The sequence below is a fragment of the Panthera leo genome, chromosome D4 (assembly GCF_018350215.1).
Source record: "Panthera leo isolate Ple1 chromosome D4, P.leo_Ple1_pat1.1, whole genome shotgun sequence".
Lineage (NCBI taxonomy): Eukaryota > Metazoa > Chordata > Mammalia > Carnivora > Felidae > Panthera > Panthera leo.
The window spans coordinates 85987544-86011778 of record NC_056691.1 but is presented as its reverse complement, the minus strand read 5'-3'; the positions used below and the strand labels follow the sequence as shown (position 1 = coordinate 86011778).

General features: G+C 55.5%; 3 protein-coding genes across 5 annotated transcripts in view; 1 reads left to right on the top strand and 2 right to left on the bottom strand.

Annotated features, from left to right (window-relative positions):
- Positions 1–529: 529 nt before the first annotated feature.
- On the top strand, positions 530–2669 carry PTRH1 (peptidyl-tRNA hydrolase 1 homolog). Its single transcript, XM_042913851.1, has 5 exons — positions 530–967; positions 1330–1549; positions 1813–1912; positions 2093–2138; positions 2242–2669. Exons 1-5 carry the CDS (start codon positions 872–874, stop codon positions 2446–2448), a joined length of 669 nt encoding a protein of 222 aa, XP_042769785.1. The 5' UTR covers positions 530–871; the 3' UTR covers positions 2449–2669.
- Positions 2484–9139, bottom strand: CFAP157 (cilia and flagella associated protein 157). Of its 2 annotated transcripts, none has more exons than XM_042913846.1 (9): positions 8773–9139; positions 6345–6616; positions 5452–5605; positions 4764–5031; positions 4226–4356; positions 3881–4031; positions 3334–3500; positions 2981–3163; positions 2484–2691 (listed from the first exon to the last, which is right to left on the bottom strand). In XM_042913846.1, the coding sequence occupies exons 1-9, from the start codon at positions 9012–9014 to the stop codon at positions 2553–2555; spliced, it is 1707 nt and encodes a 568-aa protein (XP_042769780.1). In that variant the 5' UTR covers positions 9015–9139; the 3' UTR covers positions 2484–2552. The 2 variants fall into 2 exon arrangements, with proteins under 2 accessions (XP_042769780.1, XP_042769781.1); XM_042913847.1 differs by having other exon boundaries at positions 2981–3167; positions 8773–9138.
- Positions 9140–14842: 5703 nt separating this feature from the next.
- Positions 14843–24235, bottom strand: part of STXBP1 (syntaxin binding protein 1) — a 74009-nt gene continuing 64616 nt past the window's right edge. For both annotated transcript variants that reach the window (XM_042912685.1, XM_042912686.1), the window contains exons 18-19: positions 23372–23526; positions 14843–16269 (exon numbers count right to left, since the gene is read on the bottom strand). In XM_042912685.1, coding sequence (XP_042768619.1) covers positions 16187–16269; positions 23372–23526 — 238 coding nt within the window. In that variant the 3' untranslated portion in view covers positions 14843–16186. The remainder of the gene's footprint in view (positions 16270–23371; positions 23527–24235) is intronic.

Here is a 24235-nt window from a genome sequence, read left to right as displayed (position 1 = left end):
AAGCTGCAGGCCCAGGAGGTCCTGCAGCCCCTCTGGTTATCCTGTGGGACGCTCATGCCCAGCAGGCCAAATTGAGCACTTCCTGCCCCAGGCTTTCCCACCTCGGGGAGTCCACCTCCGGTCCTGTCTGCCTCACTTCCTTAAGATCTCTTAGATCCCTTCTCTTCTCTCATCCTCTCGTCTGGGTCGATGCCATCTCTGTCCAGTCACCAGCTCCGACCGCCTCTCCGAACTCCCCACCGGACACAGGTCCCAAGCCCTCAGTTCTCTATGCAGAGGCTTGCACAACTGATCCTGCCTCTCCTCTCCTGTGCTTAAAACCCTTCCTGAGAACTCAGCCTTGGTCTCTTCCCTCCCGACCCTCTCACGCACCTCACTGGAGTTTGTTTTGAATTCCCTTCCGGGAGGACCTCCCGAGGCCCACCCCTGACGTTGCTAGGCACCATCTCCAGGACGCCCACAGGCTCCGCCCCTCTGGCCACGCCTCCGGGGTCCCTGGGTTGTTAGAGTCCGGAAGAGGTTAGCAAACTTATGGGCGGGGGAGGCCGAGGTACGTCAGGGAGAGGACTTGTCAGGTTTCCGCAGCCAGGCAGGGCCACAGCAGGGGCCAGAGCAAGCCTCCCTCCTCCCAATCCGGAGGTCATGCAAGGGTTCCGCAAGTCCACAAGACACCCCACAGGAACACTGTGACGCGGCGCCGCGGAATGAGTGGAGGTTCGGGCTCAGCCGCCGCCCCGCTACTTCCGCTCCCTAGGAGCAAGGCGGCCCGTGGCCCGCCCGGGGATTGGACGCTGGGGACGGATGGCCACTGCGATTGGTCGAGGCCTGACTGACGTCAGGGCGCGGGGCCTATACCGGGAAAGGGGGCGACATGCGGCCAGACGGCTGCCGGCGAGCCACGCTGTGGTTGAGTCGCGCCATGAGCGTGCTCACTTTGGAACCCCGGCCCGCGGGGAAGCGGTGGCTGGTGAGTGGCGTCGGGGGCGGGGGCGCGGCGGCGTAGGGGCTCCTGGGCCCTAGCTAGCTCCTGTTCTGCCATTGTCTCCAGACACCATCCCCCAAATTCCTTGTCTCGGTTATCTAATCTAGAAAATGGGGCCAGTATTCTGACGGGCTGTAAGCTTCCAGGAACTCTGCTCCTGCTCCAGGCGCTCTGCCCACTCAGCTCCCGGGGCACTCAGCCTTCTGGCGTCTCCGGGGTTTCTGGCCCCCCTTCCTCACTCTACCCTGCCTTCCGTTTCCCTTTCTCCGGTTTGGGTCCCAGGGGGCGCTGTAAGCCAGAGGGCGGCGACAGATGTCGCACCTCAGTTTCCCCGGTGCCGCCCGCAGGTGGCCGGTCTCGGGAACCCTGGACTGCCCGGCACGCGGCACAGCGTGGGCTTGGCGGTGCTGGGGCACCTGGCGCGGCGTCTGGGTGTGGCGGACACCTGGGCGCGCGACCGGCGCTGCGCGGCCGACTTCGCCGTGGCCTCGCTCGAGGATGCCCAGCTGGTCCTGCTTCGGCCCCGGCGGCTCATGAACGCCAGCGGGCGCAGCGTGGCCCGGGCCGGTGAGTCAAGGGCACCAGAGATGGGCCGGCCGGGAGGGCGTAGGGGCCAGAGAAGGGGTTCTGGGGCGGCGGTAGATCTCTTCACCTCCAGGTGCCTGTTGAGCTGCAATTGCTGCCTCTGGCCTCGGGTACTTAAGGGAATCTCAGTTTCTTTATATGTGAAATGGGGTCAATTGCGGCCCCTCCTCACGAGAGCCGTGAGTCGGGACAGCGCCCTCTGGGCAGATGGGCAGTAACCAGGGCCACCATTTCCCTGTGCCAAGCGGAGCTGTTTGGGCTGACTGCTGAGGAGGTCTACCTGGTGCATGATGAGCTGGACAAGCCCCTGGGGAAAGTGGCTCTGAAGCTGGGGGGAAGCGCCAGGTGAGGCCCTGAGCAGGTCAAGGTGGGCTAGGGAGGACAGCCTCCCAGTTGGAGTGGGGGTAGGAGTGCCGATCCCAGTCTCGGCAGGGAAGAGGGGTGCTCTGACCCCAGCCTGGGCTGGGAGGGGTGAAGGGTGCTGACCCAGGGAAGCACTAATTGTCCCTCCCGTATCCCTTGAAGGGGCCACAACGGAGTCCGTTCCTGCATTAGCTGTCTCAACTCCCATGTGAGTCTGCCCCTTTGCCCTGCCCTGGGTCTGGTGGGCCAACATGGGGGCCTCCCGCACCGGGCATCAAAACTCCCTGGGTCCCCCTCTGGCTCCCCCACAGGCAATGCCGAGGCTGCGGATAGGCATCGGGCGCCCCGCCCACCCTGATACAGTGCAGGCCCATGTGCTGGGCTCTTTCTCCGCCGCTGAGCAGGAACTGCTGCCTCTGTTGCTGGAGCGAGCCACCGACATGCTCCTGGACCACATCCGGGAACGAAGCCAGCGGCCCTCGTTAGGCCCTGACCTCAGTGAATTCCTGCCTCCCTAACCACCACGCCCACACATCAGCCAGGTTCACAGAGGTGCCGTGCCAACCTGTGGTATCCACTTTTTATAGACCTCTTATCTGGGCTGCCCCAGGCCACCTATAGATTAAAGAGAGGGGACTATGGCCACAATGGTCCACTTCTGGGATGGGGACTGGTCTTCTCTCTGTGTTTTACTTGGAAAGTAGAGAAACTTCAGGAAGACTAAACTTTTTGAACCTTTTCGGAGAACCAGAGGTGTGAATCTGTAAAATTAAAGATGCGGCGTGGAAGCCGAGGCCTCCTCAGGGGATTCCCACGCTTCCCCTGCCAGCGGAGGAGGGGCCGACAGGGTCTAGCAAGCCCCCTTCCCAGGTGATGCGTGGGCGTGCCTTAGCCCACGGTGAGGCCTTGCCACCCTTTTCTTTGGCCCATTTTACAGATGGGGAGATGGAGGCTTAGAGGGCTGCATGCGGCTGCAGTGTGGCAGAGCTGTATGATCTGTACCCAGGGCTGGCTGCCATCTTGCCGTGCCTGGGGCCCTGGCACGCTTACCTCAGGGCTGCTGTGCACCCGGAAGGTTCCCACACGGGTGGTGTGCGAGAGCAGCCTGAGGTCCTCGGGGTTAGGTGGGATGTGGGCCCGTCGAGGCACCAGGCCCAGGTCCCCTGGCTGGTAGGGTGGGATGCTGGATGGCGGCTGACGCAGAGACCCCATCTTGGGTGGCTGGGTGCCAGGCTGGCTGTGGAGAGAGGACTGGCATCACCACCTGCGTTTCCTAGTTGAGGACGCTGAGGTTCAGAGAGGCTTTGGGAAGCCAGGGTTCTGGCCCAGGGTCAGCTGAGAACAGCCCTTGGACAAACAAATGCCACAGCTGCTTCTGAGGGCATACAGGGTCGCTCACTCACCTGCCCTTGGGTGGGCTGTGGGTCTGGCTCTCCTGATTGAGATGCACAGCCAGCCGGGGGCTGAGGACCACGGCTGAGCTGAGCACGGCCAGCACTTGGTGCAGCATCTCCTTGAGCTGCAGCTGGAACACGACATCAGAGTCGCTGTCCTCCTCATCAGGTTGCATCTGCCGGTCGAGGGTGGGGATGGGCCCGCGGAGATCAGGCTCATGGTGACCCCGACACCCACCTCTGGGAAACACCCCAGAGCCCCTTTTCTCCAAGTTTACCCTGGCTGTGGTGGGATACCCATTCTCCAAATGAGAAGCCTGAGGCACAAGGCCTTCCAGGGCCTCAGAGAGGGACTCCAGCAACTTGGAGACCTTCAAGGGATCTCTGAAGTACAGAAATCAGGAAAGGACTTGCCAGGAGTCTCTCGGGGGGAAAGGCAGCAGGGTGGGTGTTGGGGGGGCTCTGGCCCTGGCCCAGCCTTCTCCGGGTGTCCTGGTTATCGCCAGTGTCTGACGTTGGCTCACTCCCCCCGCCCCTTTCACCCACTTTCTGTCACCTGTAGAACGTCCTGTAGGATGAAGGTGGCCTGGGCCAGGGCTGTCTCCAGATTTGCCCGAAGCTTCTGCTCTTCAGTCAGCTCCCGCTGTAGCTGTTGTGCCTCAGCCTGCTGCCTCTCCAGCTGCAGGTTCAGCTGGTCTCTCTGACTCCTGGGCCCAGGACCAGGACGAGTCAGCCCCCTCCCTGCACTCCCTGCACTCGGCGGTTTCTCTCCAGCCCCCAGGAACCCTCATCCAGCCCCAGGCCTCCATGCCCCTTGGGAAAGGGGAAGTCACCGGCCGGCCCAGTCAGGTGGCCCAAAGGGGATGGCCTCAAGCTCCGCCCCCCTCGCTCCGCAGCGCACCTCAGCGTCTGTGTGTCCTGCTGCAGCTGCCCGAGGCCCCGCTCCAGTTGGCTCAGCTGGAGGCGCAGCTGCTCGGCCTCCACTGTGCCCCGCTGCTGCTCGCGGCACTTCTCCGTCAGCATGAGGATGATCTGCGGGTGCGGGGGCAGGTGGCCATACCCTGGCCCCTCTGTGGGCCCTCAGCCTGCCCCCCTCCCCCAGCTCCAGACTCCCCCAGAGCTCACCCCCTTGTACAGAGAGGTCAGCCAAGGCACTGGGGGCCCAGCACCATCTCTGGGCAGAGCCCCCAGTGGCCCGGGGCAGGTCCCGCTTCAACAAGTTATGGGGGCTTTCGACCAAATAAATAAAAACCAGAGGTGCGCCCAGCACCCAGGACCCCCCACAAAGGACCCTGTCCCGTTGCTGCTGCCTCCCTCATGAGTTGGCTCCAGCCCGGGACCCAACCCTGCCAGGCTGTGTTTGCCCTGAAGCAGCTCCCCTAGGGTTCCCGCCTGCTTTATGCACCAAATGCCCTGTGACAAGGTCCTGGCAGGCACACCTTACGGTGGCCTCTGCTATGCCTGGCCATGACCTTCTGGGCGTTCTCCAATAGATCCAGCTGTTTGCACAGCTCTTCTTGGGTGCCCTTTAGCTGTTCGTTCTCCTGTAGCAGCTGTGCGCCTTGCCGGGATATCTTGGACAGCTGCAGGGTGACCGTGTTGTTCTCCACGATGGCCCGCTTTGTTGTGTCCCACATCTGGTTAGTGGCCACCTTTCGGTACTCAGTGGCCACCAGGTTCACGCGCTGGATGATCTCCTTCCTCAGTCTAGTCATGGGTGGGAACGAGGGGGTATCAGGCGGAGTGGGCACAGGCATTGCCCTCCCGTGTGGGGTTCCCCAGAGCGCTTAGGGCCGCCTCTATGCTCTATCTCCCAAAAGGGGCAGGGCTCCAGGTAGAGCCCCTGTAGACCCTTTGGCATTTTGATCCATATCAATGTATTATTACCTATTAAACAAATGTAACTTAAGTCATGAAAAGTGGCAAGAGGAAGTCCAAGGATTCTCCAGTCCCATGTGAGGGCTAGAGCTGGGAGCTTATCTATTTTTTCCACCCCTCCTAACATCACCAGCCAGGATTCTGAGGAGCAGTAGGAGGGGGAGTCCCTGAGCTAGTGCAGTCCCCCCAGTTCGAAGCTGAGGCTCAGAGGCCTGAGCTTGGCGTGGCCTCAGCACCCAACCTGCCCACCTGTCCTTGTCCAGCACAGACTTCTTCTCGAGGTTGTACACGTAGTCCTTGTAGTCACTCTCCTGCTTCCGTAGCTGGTCTTCCAGTGTCGTGAACTTCTCTGTGAGCTCCTCTTTCTGCAGCCGGAACTCTTCCAAAGCCGCCAGCTTCCCCCCTGCCCCACCGCAGGGCACGGCCCGGTGAGGGGCCGCCTTGGGAGGGCAGCGATGGCCTTGCGTGATGCCCCTCCCTCCCCACTTCCTCCAAGTCCTCCTGCCCTCCCTGTGCTTCTCAATCCAGTAAGGCCAGACCCCTGTCCCTACGAGATGCTATGCTCTGTCCTGCCCTTATTCATTGTCTTCATCTGAAACGCCGTCTCTTCCCCACCACTAATCTTATGAAGCCTCATTCACGTTTCGCCTCTTTGGAAACGCCTCCCTTGACCTCTATTTTCTGGAAAGTGACAGTGACAACAGCCATTGAACTTGAACAACTTCCCTGGGCCAGGCACTACTGCTGTCCTTAAGCCTCAAAAAAACCCAAAAGCCAAAAACCAAAAAAAACCACGCCAGCTGGGTGACCTTGGGCAAGACACTTCAACTCCTTGAAGTGCTTCCTCACCTACAGACGGGGGGGGGGGGGGGGGGTAGGGAGTTGATAGTATTTCCTGCCTCGGACGATGGCTGGGACAATTACGGAAAGTAATGTGTGGGAAGCAGCACATAGCTGCTGTTATTCAAGGTAGACGTATTATCCCCATTTCCCAGCTGAGAAACCTGAAGGTCTAGGAGAAGGGCTTGCCTAAGGCCACAGAGTTAATGGTAGAGCTGGGATTAGAGCCCGAAGAGCAAGAGCGTTGGGTTCCCTGCCCCCGTGGTGTGTGCCCCAGACTCGCCTGCCAGTCCCCTCCTCACCAAGGATGATGTTCTCCGTGGTGAGCTGGTCCTTGGTCTCCTGGAACTCATGGCGCACCTGGGCTAGCTGTGCCTCAAAGGCGTCCTTTTCTACCTCCTTGGCCAGCTGCAGGCTTTGCAGCTGCTCGTTGAGTTCAGTGATCTCATCTACCTTCTGGTTGAGTGTGCGCTTGAGGAAGGCCACGATCTCCTTCTTGTTGTTGGCCAGCTGCTCAAACTCCTGGCGGAACAGCTTCTCCTGCACGGCTTGTTCATCCCACTTCCGCTGGTACCTGAGGGGGGTGCAGGGCAGAGGTCTAGAGAGTGAGCAAGCCAGGCCTCCGCGCAGCTGGGCCTGCTCCCCTGGGTCTTCCCATCGGGGGGCATTCGAGGTTCCTCACGTGGGAATCCAGCCTCATCTCCCACTGTGCCCCCTGATCTGCACTTACGACCATAGCCAATGCCTGTGCTCAATGCTCTACATCCATTACATCACCAGAATGGAAGCACCAGGCCAGAGCCTTTGTTACACTCACAGCTGTGTCCCCAACACCTAGGACAGTGCATGCTACATAGTAGGTACCTGGTGTGTATTCATTGAATCTGTGAGGAAGTGGGTACTATGATAATTATGCCCGTTTTGCAGATGAGGAAATGTAGGCTCAGAGGGTTGAAGAAACTCCTAGTCAGTAAGTGGTGAAATCGGAATTTGAACCCAAATCAGTCTGATCCCAAAGTCAGGGTTCTTAACCACAATGTTTACTGTTGCAGTCTGCCAGCTCTGCACCCTCCCTAACGCGTCCATGCTTTGCGACCCGAAACCTTTGCACCTGCTGTCTTCCTTACCCTCGTCTGCCCGGTGAACCCTGGTGGGCCTCCTCAGTGGAGCCTTCTTGAACCTAAGCCCCATTTGTGACCCTCTTTTTGGTGCCCTCCTGTTAAGTGGGCCTTTGTTTAGTCAAGACCTGAGGTCATAGGTGTCTTATCCACTTGGCAGACCTCGGACTTCTGTATTCTTGGGGTCTGACAAAGGGGCTCGGCAAACAGTAAGCACTTGACAACTGTCTTCCAAATGCATTTTTCCCAAATACATTCCATCTGGTTTCTCAGCTTGAGGGGAACGTGAATTTTTAGAGAGTATTATATAAATGATTTACTGGTTTCCAGTGGAATAATTTGTAGAAGTTGTTTGGAAAGCTGCTTTACTTCATTATTTATTCAACATCTTTGTTTTAATATTTATTTTTGGGAGAGCACAAGTGGGGGAGGGGCAGAGAGAGGGGGACAGAGGATCTGAAGTGGGCTCTGCACTGACGGGCTGCCAGCAGCAAGCCGGATTGGGGTTCAAAGTCACGAACTGTGGGATCGTGACCTGAGCTGAAGTCGGACGCTCAACTGATAGCCACCCAGGTGCCCCTGTTCAACCAACATCTTCTGAAGGGCTGCTGCTTACAGGGCCTTGGGGGGTGCAGAGCCGAATGACTTGCTTTGTGGAGGAGGGAGCAGTTTGGCACAGGGAGGTCAGGAGGGCCAGGGCTCCCATCCTGGCACCTCCTCTTCCTGGGAGTGACTTCCCTCTCTGAGCCTCAGTCCCTCCGCCTGTACAATGGGGATGGTCAGGACCTCTCTCCTGGGACTGTTTCAAGGACCCAGTGAAGCGCCAGCACAGGACCCACCTGTGGGACTCAACGTTGAAGGACACATGAAGGACTCAACGTTGGCCGTGAGTATCTGCAACGTCATCTGGGGAAGAACTGCCTGACGGTCACGAAAGGGGTTATTTATTTATTTATTTATTAGAAAGGGGTTTGTCTTTTAAGGGTCACCCTGAGACTGGGCTAGCGCATCGTAACTAGGAAGAAAGTAGTTTCAAAATAAGAAAAATAAGCAAGTGAGCATGTCTCAGAAGAGGTACAGACCCTTCCCACACACAGTTCCATCTATGTCATGCAGCCCTGGGGAGACAACCCTCCTTTACATTTGGGGAAACTGAGGCCCAGCGTGAAAAAACACCTGGGCTCAGCAGGTGGGTATGTCAGTGGTGTACACAGTGCAGGGAATGGTAGCGCAGGCCTCATGGGAGTGGGAGAGGTGGCGGGAGGAAGGACGGTATTCTGCCCACCTGCCAGGGGGCTGCCATTTTCAATTCATCCCACCGATTGAAGTCTGTCCTCTTATAAAGCACGTGATCCCATGGTGCAGGAGTGAGGCAGGCACGAGCGGTGCTTGCCTGGGGCAGGGTTGCCAGTTTAGCATTAGGACCCCAGGACTCTGGGAGCTGAGATGGGTGAGGTCAAATTGTGAAGCCTCTCAGTGTTACTTAGGAGGAAAGTGAGGCTGGAGTCTAGAGGCCAGAACACAGGCCTCGGACCCCCGGAGCGAGCCTGCACAGTGGTCAGCTCTGAGCAGGGCTTCTGACCCAACAGGACCACCCTGACTGCCTACCCACCGGGCCAGCCTGTCCTCCAGGTCTCGGATCTGGATGTGGTAGAATTCTCGCATCTCCTCGCCTAAAGGCGTTTCTGCAGTCTTGCTGGCCATGCTGGCATCCTTCTTGCCACCTTTCTTCTTCTTGACCTCGGGCTCCTTGGTCCCCTTAGTTGCCTTCTTTTTGGAAGCCATGGCTGGTGGCAACCACTGCCCCAGGGCCCCTTTAAGAAGCCAGGTGGTTGCTAAGGAAGTTGGTCCCATACATAGCAACAAACTCAGGGAGTGAGGCAGATCTTAAAGGGACCCTGTCCTCTTCCTGGCAAGGTTGGGCACTAGCAACCAGCCTCCCCCTCCGAGGCCAAGCACCGACAGAGGCTGTAGGCTGGGTTGTCCCAGATCATGGCATCTCAAAAATCAGGATGCCAGGCTCTTGGGGCACTTTTTTGGACTCTGGGGAGACCTCTCCTTCCTCTGGGTGGAAATGTTACAGTGGGTGAGCCCTAGAAACCACTGCCTTGCCTCACTGTGCCAATCAGAGAGGGGGACTTCCCCAGAGTCCCGCCAGAACGAGAAGAAGACAGTCACCCGGCTCCCAGGCCAAGGAACCTCTCTCCTGAGGCCTCTGAGACCATGCTGGGATCTCAGGATGACCCTGTTCAGAGACTGGCTCCGTGTTCCACAGGGCTCAGTGGAAATGCTCCATCTGCCCCAAAGTGTCTGTTAATTGTTACAAAGGCATACAGTGAATAGAGAAACATTCAGGAAAATCTACTAAATCCCTGCAAGAATGAGGGTGGTATTTGAGCAGTGATCCACCCCCTTATCTGCTGGAGTTGTGTTACTTTATTTTGAGACAGAGAGAGAGAGAGAGAGACAGAGCATGTGGGTGGGGGAGGGGCAGAGAGTGGGAGAGAGAATCCCAAGCAGGCTCCGCACAGTGCAGAGTCCGACGTGGGGCTTGAATCCCACTGTGAAATCACCACCTGAGCCGAAATCAAGAGTCGATGCTCAACCAACAGTCACCCTGACGCCCCACTGCTGAGGTTTAGGAAAAAATATGTATTTGTTCTTTGCCCCTGGTTTCTGGCAGAGGACCTAAAACCCTCCAGATTTCCTAAATGAGACAGTATCTTTTGTTATTCATAACAAACCTCTTGCTGTGCCTGAGTTTATGCTAATGAAGGGACTGTGGGTGGGGGACAGCCTCAGGATGGGGGGCTAGTCACCAGAAAGACCAAGCACATAATTAGAGGGTTGGAACTTTCCACAGAACCCACTCCTGCCCCAAACCTCTGGGGAGGAGAGAGGGGGTGGATATTGAGATCACCAGGGGCCAAGGATTTAACCAATCAGGTGGTATGCCTGGAGGAGGCAGGGAAGTTCTGGGCCACCCCCTGCCCCATGCATCTCCCATTTGGTTGTACCCGAGTTGTATCCTTGATAATAAAACAGTAAGTAAAGTGCTTTTCTGAGTTCTGTAAGTTGTTCTATGAATTATCAAACCTGAGGACAGGGGTCTTGGGAACTCCAGAATTTGTAGTCAGCTGGGCAGAAGTATGGGTAGGCGAGGTACCCCATTGGTGGCTGGCATCTGAAGGGGCACAGTTTCATGGGATTGAGCCCTTGACCTATGGGGTCTGCACTGAGTAGTTGGTGTCAGAAATGACTTGAGCCATTGGACACCCCAGTTGGTGTTGGAGATTTGGAGAAATGGTGTAGAAAAGTGACATGTATTTGGTGTCAAAAAAACAAAAAAACGCATCCACTCCCCATCCTCGGTTCTGTGTTATAGATGTTTAAGTTGGGGTGCACCGTTCTGAGCAAGTGGGGGCATCCTTACCCTCCAGCCCCTAGTCTGGGGCCACAGCTTCATCCTGGGAAGGGCAGGCTGCTGGCCTTTCTCATCCTCCTCTCCGGTCCTATGTGGCAAAATCTCGTTTCAAGCAGGTGCAGCAGACAAGACTTCCCACACGGGCCCACTTGCAAGGTGGAAGCTTAGTCCAGGCGGTGGCAAGCTGGGAATACTTGGACCTTGATGGCCCCCACCGCGGTTGGCCCATAGGGTGGGGGTTCTCCACCCGCGGGAGCAAGCTGAGAAGACCAGGGGCTGCCACCTCCTAGTTCTCACTTGTAGAGCACGGTCACTCCAGGAAAAGTAGGTCCGGCTCCCAGCTTGGGTGCAGTGGTTCATGGGTCCTGCTCTGGGGAAAAACGGGCAGGGAAGGACAAGGAGCTCCACGGTTCTGCCCCGGGGAGCTGACTTTATTTGTATCAGAACTTCAAAAACTCCCGTGTGTAAGGGCGTCGTCCAAACCAATGGAGATCTCGGTAGAGAGCAATTAAGAGGAGTGGCTTCAGAAAACAACCATTTGGGGGCGCCTGGGTGGCTCAGTCGGCAAAGCATCTGACTTTGGCTCAGGTCATGATCTTGAGGTTTGCTCAAGGTTTGCTTCCCCATCTGTCAGTGGGGTTAATAATGACATCTAGCTCCTAGAATTGAGAAGATTCAGCAAAATAGATAGAAAACACTCATGCCTGCCATAATAATTGCTCAATACTTATTAGCTACAGTTAGAATTATTACCTATATATTTTTTGATTCAGTAAAGCACTAGTTTAAACCACTGATTCCTTTTGTGATTGTGGATATAAGGTTAACACCACAGTAACCATCCTCTGCCTCATGGGTAGCCACCATCCTAATTTTTAAAAACTATTTATTTTACATTTTATTTTTGATAGAGAGCACAAGGCGGGGGGAGGGACAGAGAGAGAAGGAGACACAGAATCCGAAGCAGGGTCCAGGCTCCGAGCTGTCAGCACAGAGCCCGACGCGGGGGGTCAAACCCACAAACCGCGAGATCATGACCTGAGCCGAAGTTGGACGCTCAACCGACTGAGCCACCCAGGTGCCCCTACTTATTTTTTGAGAGACACAGAGAGAGCTCAAGCGGGATTGAGGGGTAAGAGGGGCAGAGAGATGGACACGGAGAATCCCAAGCATGCTCCACACCATCAGCGCAGAGCCTGACACGGGGCTTGAACTCAGAACCGGGAGATCGTGATCTGAGCAGAAATCAAGAGTCGGACGCTTAACCAACTGAGCCACCCAGGAGACTTCCTAATTTTGGTTGATTTATCATTCTCGTGCAAGCATTTGCACATTGACAACATACGTATCTATAGCATTATGTAGCTCTCTATGCAGTTTTAAAACCTTACATAAATGCATCATTTGTATGTGTCCTTCTGGAACTTCATCTTTTCACTCGACACCGTTCTGGAGATTTATTCATGTGGACAGGTGTAGGGCACCCATCTGTAACTGCCAGAGTAGCCGCAGTTTACCCCTTCTCTAGCTGACGGACCTATGCTTCCCCCGCTAGTGCATGGGCATGTTTATTCTTCTCCCCGCAGACGTGGCTGGGGATCAGCAGCAGCACCACCAGCACCGATCGAGTGCTGCTTGTACTTACCATGGGCCAGCCCAGCATCACCCGTCCACAGGCGTCCCTCGCAGGAGGGGCAAAGTCCCTCATCAGGGTCCCGTAGGACAAGACTGACAGTGGATTCTACCCAGGCCTGCCCGAGGCCGAGGTCTGTGCTCCTAGTCCCTCTGCCACTCTGTCTCTTAGGAGCCAACGCCTGGTATCATACTGAGATGGGTGTACAGGCCCCTTGACAGGGCCTGGTTGAGACCCCCCCCCTCCCACCCCCACCCAGCCTAGACCTGGCCCCCTGGAAAGGCAGAGTGACCGGCTACAGCGCTTGACCTGTCTTGGTTTAGGATTGCTCAGTTACTGGTTCAGCATCGTCTGCTTTGGTTTCAGAACCGCCCGTCCCTCCAAGAATATTTAACACCACTGGAGACTTTTTGGAGGAGCGGCCCACAGGCTCCATCTGTGCTGTGTAAACACAAAAGAACCAGGACTCTTGCCAGGAGCATAAAATGGGCCAGGTCTCTGCCTCGGTGCGGGGGAGGGGGGGGCGGTGGAATGGAGACAGGTGGCAGAAACCCTGGGTCAGAGCAGGTCAGAAACAATCAGGAAGAGACTAACAAGCCACTACTATGGGCCTGGAGGGTATGCGTAGCCCTGGAAGGAAGGAGCCAACAGCATTCACTTTGTTTTAACGTAAACTCAGTTTAGAACAATTTAGAATTATTTATTTGAGTTTATTATTTTAAGAGAGAGAGAGGAGAGAGAGAGAGAGAGAGAATATCCCAGGCAGGCTCTGCACTGTCAGCACAGAGCCTGATGTGGGGCTCCAACTCAACAAACCATGAGATCATGACCCGAGCCACAGTCGGACACACAAGCGACTAAGCCACCCAGGTGCCCCCAGAACAATTTAGAATTTAAACATTCTGATCTTGGATCTCATTCCAGGGTTTGGTTACTGGGGCAGCAACTGCCGCCCTAAGACGGTGAGTGTCTGATGCCCCCCAGCTGGAGTGGGCTTTGTGGGTTAACTGCATCGCTCTTGGCCGCGGCTTCCTCGCCTGTAAAACTGGGAGGGGGTTCACCCAAGAGACCCAGTACGTGAGGGGTCTGGCGCGGAGCAGGAACTCAGCAAATGGTCACTGGCATCATTACCTATCAGGCAAGTCTCACCAGCACCCAGTTGGGTCGAGGAGGTAGAACTTCCAGCAACTGGCCTCCAGTTGTTAGGAGTCTTCATGCCTTGAAGATCAGGATTTGAATGAGGCGGTCACTGGGGACCAAAGACTCGAATCAGAAGTTCCTAAAGAATCCCACTCCCCTGTGCCTCCTATGCCAGCAAGTTTCCGGTGTGACCCCAACCCTAACTCAAGGGTCTACTCCCCACGCTGGGCCAAACCCATCTCCGTCTGCCCGGGGTTCTGAACCGGCTTCCAGAGCAGCAGGACACACCCCCCCATCCGATTGGGAGAGCTCATGAGGCCAGGGGGTGTGGCAGCAGGAAGAGAGGAGAAGGGGAAGGTTGATAAATTGACCTCCTCGCACGCCCTAAATACACTGCCGGTGAGCAGGCAGCATCTGCAAGATGGAGGCCTGCAGTCTCGGAGCTACAGTCTCCGAGCTAGAGAGACACTCCAGGTAAGGAGAGAGAAGACAAGGAAGAGCTCCCTTGGCCACAAGCTGAGTCCTGTTGCTGCCCGGGGCCCAAGACAAGCTTCGTGGACTGTCCTAAAATGTGAGACAGTTACAGATCTTCTTTTTTTTAATGTTTATTTTTGAGAGAGCCAGCACAAGTGGGAGAGGGGCAGAGAGGGGGACAGAGGATCCAAAGTGGGCTCTGTGCTGACAGCAGAGAACTCGACGCGGGCCTCAAATTCGTGAACTGTGAGATCCTGACCTGAGCCGAGGTCAGATGCTTAACCGACTGAGCCACCAGGCGCCCCAGCTGTTACAGATCTTACTACGAGTGATGCTGACCGGGGATCCAGAAGACTCCGGGCCACAGCCGGGGTGGCGGTCTCATCTGCAACGGACCACGGCAGAAGCCTTTCTCCTTCGACTCCCCAAAGTGAAACCAAGCCAGGAGACACCCCGGACACCGTGAATGGGTGCGGATCGATTTATTTATTAGACTCGAGTGCTTTAGTACAGAACGGTACAGAGATGATACATGTTTGTGCTTCAATACTTTCCAACACTGAGATTCTGATAATTTCAAGGTAAACAAGTTTCAAGACAGACTAGCTTTTTTAAAATATTCTTTTGATAAATTATTTTTATATAAATAACAGAGAAAGGAACCCAACATGTTTGACAAACAAGGCCCTGAACTGTGGGCCCTGTCTGGTCAAGGGGAGGGGACAGAACAAGCAGGGACAGCAGGAGACGAACCAGTGCGAGCACCTACAGTTCTGTCCTAAGGAAACAAGGTATCTTAAGGGGGAGAAGGGAGACAGAAGAGGCCTGAAAACTAATGCGAGTGAGCAGGGGAGATTTCAAAGCCTTGAGAAAACACCACAAAGCATCCAACGGGGAGGGCGAGGAGCGCGCTCTGAAAGGAAAGCGGGCGGCCGCGTGGAACTAGCACTCACCACGTCTGCAAGGACATCACGAGACAGTAATATGCACACGGTTGGCAGGGGTTAAAGGGCAGCGGGGGGGCTGGGCAGGGGACATTTTTGTGACTTCCACTGTCATTGTATTTCATGACCACAGCAGCAGCACACGTGGTGCGCTCACCATCGGAGAACGGAGTTGCTGCTGAGTCTAGAGGATGACGAGACACCCTTTCTGCATTTGCTTCTTTCATTTTTGCTCTAGAGCTAAGTGTTATACAGAGAATAAAATGATCATTTTCTCTTACAACCACGACGACAAATGACCCCACGCTACACAAAATAAAGTATCATGAAGTATCTTAAACTGAGGATAATCTGAACAGAGTCTGCATAAATTCAACAGGCTGTTCTCCTGGCGGTTTGAAGTCTTAGGTGCGCAGACCCTTCTCTGCAAGAAAGGGCCCTCTGCCCAGGAGCCTGCAGTACCCATCCCATCCTCGTCCGTTCCTGGCCCTCGAGCACCATCCATGCTGACCCCACTGAGAAACAGAGGTTCGGTAGGGGTGGTGGTGCCCGGGAAAGGAAAGGTCTGGCCAAAAACCCCAACCTAACTGCTTCTCCAAGAGACAAAGGTCCTGGCGGGAGCTTGCTCCTCGCTTGCTGGGGCCCTGTGACTCAGGCCCCAAGACTACTTCCCTTGGGATCACAGCGCTGTGGACGCGGGCCAGGGAAGGAGTGGTGACAGGCCGCACGCCAGCCAGCACCCAGCCTGACTTCACGGACCTCCAGCCCCTCCCACAGCCCCTGGGGAGGACGAGCCACCGGGGAAGCCAAAGAGGTCACTTCCAGCTCGGACCTCACACGATGTCACCTGATATTCACCGCCAAGCGTATCTGGACGAGAGCAGGCTGAGGGGTAGATAAGGACTGGCGTGGAGACCACAGATTAATCCTCAGTTTGAAATACTCCAGTAACAGACATCTCTGGGATTCCCAAAAAGAACAGGAACAACCCAAAAGAGATTTTGTGAAACACCCAAACGTCTACCTTCCCATACTCAAGCAATCTGCGCATGTCACACTGGGCTATGTACAAGGTCAGGGGATCATAGTAATGGGGAGAAGGTGTCCACTCATTCTAGACAGTTCCACAACTTCTCCAGCAGTATGTCCCTTACACAGGAACTTCTCCCCTTAGGACACATATAGAGGATACTCTTTTTAAAAAACACAATGCATTATTTTCTTTTGTTTCACACAGGAAGAGGGCATCGTTAAACACGAGAACGCAGCGGCGACAGTGCCGTCCAGGGCGTGCAGAGCTGGGGGAGGCAGTGGAGGGACAGGGTCAGCAAAGTAACCGAGGCGGGCAGCAGCAGGGGCTGCGGAGCACTGTGGGAATAGGGTTCGTTTTTTGGAGGGGTGGCTTATTTGTTTAACTGCTTATTTCTTCATCTGTTTTATTCAGTTTCTTCAGCGTGTCCAGCAGTTTCTGTGGGGTGAGAATGTGCGTGGATCCTGGGGGGCAGAAAAGACAGTGAGCTTGCTGGCTCCAGGCTCTACCGCATTTCCTTTCCTGCCCTTCAGTTCCCAGATCTGCATCTGTTCCCCCGCCCCCACCCTGGTCTGGGTCTAGTGGAAGCAGGGAGGGGGGTGGGGATCGGGTGCTGGGTCCACATCACAATAGGCCTGGGAGGCACCTGGGGACCGTGGATAAACAAAACACATCCTCTGACTTAGGCATGGTCCCAGGCTGTACCAAGGAAGGAGCCCGCCCGCCTCTCCATCTGGGCTCAGTGCCATCTGCCAGGGGACGGGGCAGCTGCGTTTCTGATTCTCTCTTGCACTCGAGGCGAAGCCAGCCGGGGAGAGAAATTCCAAACCATATGGCAGGGGAAGGCTGGGGAGGGGGTGGGGTCGGTAGGGGGCTGTGTATGGAAAGGATGGCGCCTGCTAGGGAGGAAGTGATGGGCAGGGCACCCTGGGGAAGCCACTGACCTCTGGGAGCCAGCCGGCTGGTGCTGCCCTGATGGGCGGGACCTCAGGTGTGAAAGGGAAAGGGCCAGGGTACCTGAGGCCTTACCTTGCAGAGACCGCACATTGTAAGAGATTAGAAATGCTTGCAAAAAATTTAAGCTAATGGAATTAGATATACTTCTACTGCAAAAATTAAAAAAAAAAATTAAAAAATAAATGAAGTCCTTTTTCATAAGGAGAGAGAGAGAGAGAGAATCTAATAAGTGCAGTAAAAAAAGATGCATGGACCGTGTGGTTTGGACATGGACTTTACTCAAACAGAACAGAAGTGACTGGTGCGTGAACATGAGGCCTGTACACATGCAGCAGTGGGCTTCAAAGAAAGAGGTCCCGGTGGGAGAGAAGAACTGAACAAAAGAGATCCGTACTTGAAAATGTGCCTCCCTGGAGGTGCAGGCGAGGGCATGGGGACAGAAACCACCAGGGTGCCAGACTGCCACCCTGACGGTAGGCAAAAGAAGGCTTTGGCTGGCTTGTCGGGGGTGATTCCGAATACCAGGGTCCCTATGCCTTTGACCACTGTGTGCTCAGCTGACGCGTGACTGCTGGGACTGCAGGCCTTGAACCTTCCTGGTCAAGTCTGGACCGGCAGAAAGCTTGTGAAGCCCTCTCTAGCATGAGAGGCTTCGCTTCTTCCAACCTCCTGGCCTCCAGCGTTCAAGCTCTAGTCACCCTGTCACTGTCCTGGGGAACCAGTCCGCGGCTACTTCCCAGAGGTGCTGAGCTTATAGCCTCCACCAGCCCCTGCGCTCTAAAGCCAACCCATTGCTCTGCAGACCCGAGGCTCCTTCAGCAAAGGCCACGCGGCCTTCAGCAGTATGTCCCTGGGCATTTTTACAGGACCACCTTCCCCCGAGGTACACTCATTTCTCTGACCTCACTGATCTTCCTACTGGTCCTAAAATAAGGTCAAAGACTACTCCCCAAATGAGAAAACAGGAATAAACGTTGCCAAATTCTGAACAGTGAACCACACTGCCAGAAGGAGGGCCTTCCCAACCTCAATTCCATGCAGCCTGCTCATCTACACCCGGGAAGACAGCTGGGTACTCTGTGCAGAATCAATTTGGGGGCTTTCCAGGTAAAGGCAACACGCCGGAGAAACCGTCCCTAATGCCCTCCCGCAGCCATCCAGCTGAGTTCCAGGAAATGAGACTGTAGACTCGACTGAGAGGAAAAATCAAAAGGGAGCCTCTGAGCAGATACCCACCCCAAGCTGCTCCTGACCCCTGCTTGCAGGCAAATCCACGGTCTGAGGGAGGCCAAAAAGAGATCAAGGAATCCATGCTCTAGAATATCTATCACCTGACGGCTGACCATCTGGTGGTCCCAGTCTGACTGAAAGAAGAAAACTTCCAGGGCCAAGTATCTTTGCAACAGGCTCAGGAACTCCTGGATCCTAACTCACTGGGTGTCTTTAAAGGATTCAGACCAGCTGTTGTTGATCCGAATCCCCTGAGAGCCAATTCTTGCCACTGAGTCATCTGTACTGTTTAAATGTCCTGGTCAAGGTTTTCACCACCACAAATACCGCGAACGGAGCTGGGCGCGTTTGGGATACACATATCGCAAACCCACATTTAGAACCCACAGGGGGCGGCCCACGTCGGTCCTCCAGAACCGCAACGGAGGGTCCATCCCTCTTATGCTACATGATTGCAAGACTGAGAAATGTGAGTGGGTGTCTCCAAAAACAAAGTCACCCAAAGGGCTGTCAAAGCTGTGGGCCAGAGCTCTGCCTGGACAAAATCCTTCCTCTCTGACAGAATCTGAAAATCAGGTCAGCTGGTCTAGGCATCCCTGGGTTTGGCCAACACAGACCTACGGACTCCGAAGACCCGGTGGGGGGGGGGGGGGGGGCGGGCACCAGGGAGGGAGTACATTCAAGAGCAACCCAGGAGAGTCTGCTGATCTGCCAGGTTTTGGAAACACGCTCCTGGCCAGCCCACGTCCTGAAGGTGGGAGAATGAAGCCCAGAGCAGCAGGGGGCACGTTCGCAGCCCTTTGGTGGCACGGCCGGGCCCAGACGTCATGCCGTCGGTCTCACTTCTGGGCACCCGGCCCCAGGAGGGGACATGCAAGTGAGTGCTCAAATAGCAGCTGGGCAATGGGTTGGTTCTGGGTACAGATTCAAATCTGAGTCCCACTGAAACATGAGACTTGTCTGACTCCAACTGGGAATAAAGTGAAATATTTAATATAAAAAAAACAAACGCTTTTTCTGAAGTGCAAGTGCTGTGTATGGCTCTTCCACCGGCTCCCAATAGCCTCTTGGACATTCCCTCAAGGCTGGTACTTTTAACACAACCCTCCCCCAGAGCTTGGGGTGAGAACCTAAAGCAAAGACTTCACTTCTGGACAACATGGAGGCGACTGATTAATGCAATGGAAGTGAGGCTTGGGGACACCTGTGCACTCCGGCTGCCCAGCCGGCCCCCTTCACCCGGCACCTGGGGGAGAGACGGGCCGGAGGATCAGTGGGCACTGGCACCCACGCGGGGAGCCGGCAAGGGATGCTCTCGTTCACTGCCGAGCAGGAAAACTCATCTCCTAGAGGCTAAGTTGCTGCAGACAACTGCAGACATCGACCCTGGCCGGAGACAACCCGTCCTGCTCCCGGCCCGCACTGTCCTAGTCTCTGGTCACCGGACAATCACAACAGAAGGAGGCAAGTCAGATTTTCATCTGTCTTCTGACCTCCCTGGGATTAGGGCTCCGTGCCTTGCTTTTTCCTAAAGGAACTCTCTAAAACACGACACTGCCCCAAAAAGCATTTCAGAAGCCACGAGTACACAACTCGAGTATTTGTGTTCTTTGCTCAGATGGCAGCCGAGAACCTATGCTGACTGAGCACAAAACAAAGAACACCAGCCTGCAAAGGACAGGCTGCTTCTGAGGCAGGGGATCGCAGAGTGAATCCTAGCTGGAGCCCCCGGGCTCTGGGTTTGCAGGTCTTTCAGACCCTGCAAGTGGTCTGCCACCACCAAAGCCTGGACTGAACATCTTTCCTTCCGTAAGTCTGAAAATACATCCTGCAGCAAATGCCGATCACCTCCCTGCCATCTGCACACAGAACCAGATGTCTGATTGCCAAGCAACCAAGGTGCTTCTAAACAATGGCTGTGTTCTTCACAATTGCTTTTATCCACCGCCCACTGGCGGCACTGTCTAGAGGGAGGCAGCGCAGGGCCACGGCCAGCCCGCCCTGCACCGTGCAGGTGACCCACGTGCTGCTTCTCCCCTCACCAGTGCCCCGGGGGAGCCGTCTCTCGGCCACAGGAAGGAGAGGAGACAAAGCGCACAGTTGCCTGTCCCGACCTTTAGAGCGAGTCCCGTTTTGGATGGAGCACGTTCTCTTTATACAAACAAGCACGCTTCCAGTGCCCCTCCCCCCCCCCACCCCCCGCCCCGGTCATGGCTCTGACAGCCCAGTCCCCTGAGGTGTACCAGAGAGCACGGGTGCACGAGGGCAGGACCGCAAGCGCTGAGGCACCCGATCCGAGTTGCTGAATTAGATGGTCAGAGCTCAGGACCTGGGGCCCTGCGATCCAGGACCCAGCCTCCCCGCATTCTGCGTTCTGTGCCCTGGTTGGGGGGCGGGGGCAGGACCTCCTGCAGTCCCACACGTGCTCCTGGCAGGACCGGGGCAAGAGTCTAGGCCTCCCGACTGCTCCAGGTGACTCATGCTCTCTGACTCACCAGGCCACATGTCAGTCTGGGCGGGAGAGGGGCAGGGACGTCGTCGGTGAAGTACATGAGGGCAGGTGTGCAGACTGTGGCCTCCTCACAGGCTGTGTGAGGAAACTACAGAATAACTAATGCTACAATGGACTTCTTCAGTATGCGTCTGCCGCTTAACACTTCACAGGAGGTTCCCGGGACATACGAGGGACGGCAAGAGAGGGGAAGGGATGAGGATGAGAAGAAAGTCTGGATAGTCCACCAGACAGATGCCGGTTCCTGGGTAACAGGTAAAGGCACAAGCGTGGTGGGAGAGAGAAGACGCTCTTTCGAACAGCACACCGTGTTAAGAACAGATTTTTACCCAAAGGTTCTCAGATCTCACTAACAGACTTCAGTGAGAGAGAGGGGTGTGATAACTCCACCCTGGAAAAATACCCACAGGAGAATGAAAATAAAAGCAACTACTGAGAGAGTAAATGACTACGAAGGGCCATCTTCCCCAGATGAACACGAGACACGAGATTTCCACTGGTGGCTGGAGTTCATCAAGTACGTGGTGGCTCGTGACCCTGTCACCCCTTAGCAACAGTTCCCTGGGACGAGTGCCTGCCCCGGAAAAAAGGAATTTACGCGTCTAACTACCACTGACACGGAGTCTATCCTGACGCACTCCGATGAGCCTTCCCCACGATCAGGTGCCCATGGATCTCTCCACTGGAGTTCTGCCTTCTTGGACAGGACAGTCCCTCGAACGCCTACTGGCCTCACTCACAACTTCCCACACCATGTCACAAGCGGGACGCTACGCGTTCCCTGCCTGGTGCCCACAGATACACCCCGGGCCGGTAGGCCTGCGTGCCGTGCCTCCGGCATCCCTCGGCTTCCAGTCCCTCCGAAGGACTGGTCATAGCAGTCATGATCATTTTTGGTTTACAACCCAGGGGGCTGCACTGCCTGACTGAGCAGCAGGTGACCCAGGGCACGAGTGAGCTGGCAGGCCGGGGCCCAGAGGCTCTCGCGGCAGGGTCTGTGTAGGCAGCATCGGACACATTTTCAATCGGTGTTAAGAACTGCAAGCATTTTCTTGTTGAAAAGAAATCAAATAAATAAACTGAAAAGGGAAAAATAAAGAAAAAGAGTGACGGAATAATCAAAGAAAACCCTTCAGAGTGGAAGAGTTTCTTTTCTGTAATAAGCTGCTTTTACTTTGTTTCTTTGGCTCTCACTCCATTGTTGGAGCCTGATCCTCAAAAGATACCCTAGAGGCCTCCCTGAAGTCGGGGTGTCTCAGGTCCATGAGAAATTTGGTGGGAGTAAGAATGTGAGTAGAACCTGCGGGAGAACAGAGGCCAGCTGACTGCTTGAACAAAGGTACGTTACAGGAACATGCCAAGTTAGGCCTACGTTTTATGCAGCCAATGAGGTATGAGAAAGCAAGACGCGAGCACGCGCACGTGCACACGCACACAGGCCGCAAGGACAGCCGGCATGCACCAAGCAGGCGAGGCCACACTGCGGACGTCAGCTGTCTGCGCAAGGCCCCTCCGTGGATCTGCACGGGCACCGTTATCTCCCCAGGGTTCCACCCCCCAACAGGGAACTGCAAGTCAGGACCAAAGCTGAAGAGGGAAATTTACACCAAAGCCTGGCTGTGACAGCTTCGGCCCCGCAAAGCTGTGTTTGAGCTGAGAGTTCTCCGACACGTGCATGCAACGTACACACGAGCAGGGGACAGAGAGAGCTTTATCCCGGCGTCTATGTAACAAAAAGGAAAAAACGATACGGGGAGAAAGGGTGACCCGCCGGGGAAGCTCCAGGGAGTGGGGAGGGGAGGGAGAGGATATCCAATCTCTCCACTGAATGGTGTGGTATCTAGAAGGGGGGTTGACAGTAACAGGTCCATCTTGACACAACCAGGAATGGCCACGTGGACTGGTCTGCAGGACCTGCTCACTCTGAGAGCGCCGGGCACACTGGAATTTGGTCACCCCGAAGTAGGGGTGTAAAACTGACACATCTTCTAGAGATCAGGGGAAAGGCCAGGGCAGTACGTGCTCATAACCTTGGGTCAGTCAATGTCAAGAGGCAGCCCCAGGCAGGTGCAAATCCATTTTGTTAAGGGCAAGACGGGGCAAAAGGAAGGCGTCTGGAGAAAGCGTGATTTTCCTCAGCTCACTCTTCCCCTTCCAGCCCTAGAAACTGGAAGCTCCTACAGGCAGGTAAAAGGTATAAAATCTTCCGCTGCATTAAGTCAGGTCTAACGAGTTGCTTCCTTTCTTCTGGAAAACCAGCAGGAAATACCAGAAAGGGTACATGGCAGACCTAGGAGTCGTAGGAACCGGAATTGATGGGGAACCCTCAGCAGAGTCCAGGAGTCAGGCCCGTGTGTTTCGGGCAGTATCTGCCCACACACTGTGTCTGTCTATCTGCAACTGACAGGTAAAGGAGGGGGCGATAATTTACCTTCCATTCACTGAGCGTCTTCTGAACAGGAGGCCCAATGCCAGCAAAGAGACAAGTCCCACCTCGGGCCTAGTACAAAGCTGTAAGCGGGTATTCACAACCCCATTTGGCTGGGTAAGGAAATCGCAGCATGGAGAGGTGGGGTGCTTGCTCAAGGTAACCCACTCGGCAGTGGCCGAGCAAGAATGGGAGCCTGGGTCTGTCGGTGTCTGTGATCAGGCACTTCCCACCGCTTGCAGCTGCCTCTCACCATGAGACACAGTGCAGACACGAGGAAAGAACCCTTCGCCCCTTTGCTGCCATCCCCGAACGTGTCTAGAGACTATGTTTTGCAGGGGCAATGGAGAAGTGAAGACAGAATGAAACACCAAAGCATGGAATGGATCGAAGTGCGATGAAGCAGCCCCTTCCCTCTAGAACACATGCCCCCACTCACCTATTAGCACTTCCCACTTTCCATTGGCTTGGGTCACCTCATAAGCACAACGCATCTCGTTCAGGCTCACGCCCCCAAGGATGAAAATAATGAGGCGGGGACCACTGCGGTACTCCCCTGGGGCCTTATTCTTATGCCAGTGCCCATAGCGGGCGCTGGGGGGGGGGGGGGGGGGGGGAGGGGGAGGGGGAGGAAGGGGGAAGAGAGAGAGAGAGAGAGAGAGATTAATTATGTTTATCTGCACTCAGAGGACTTATCACTTCATACCTCAATGACTTGTTTACACATTCGCTCTGTACACCAGTGACCAAAACAGAGTAGTAGTAAGTGTTGGTTGAACTGAACTGCTGTGCAAATTATCAAGTGCTTGGGCTACCCATGCTGTGACCTTGTCACTCTCTTGGAAGCATGTAGGTGACAGGCAGGCTCAAGTCAGCTTTCAAGCGTGACGTGTCACCTTCCACAGCTTTGCCCCTCGTGATGGTCGTCAGCTTCCGCCCTCCAGCGTACAGGTTTCTAGGCTTGTCTGGGACACTCTGCTGGCAGTGAGCGGTGACGATGGAGTCAAGGCCTGTCTTCAGGCTGGTACACCCTGATTCACACAGCGAGCACCTCACCTGACCAGGGCCTCCCCCAGCACCAAGGTGCCAACCCTCGGTGAGATTCAGCCATGCCCACCGAGAGCTCACGGTTTAACTGGGGTGGGCGGGGAGAAGGAAGGTCAGGATCGTGCTGCGATGGAGGGGCTCGGTGCCACAGGGACATGCACGCCTTCTAGCGTCATCTGGGCATCATTGGAAAAGTCTTCCCAGAAGACGTGACACTGAGCTGCCCCCTGAAAGACAGGCATTTCGGTGGTGGGAC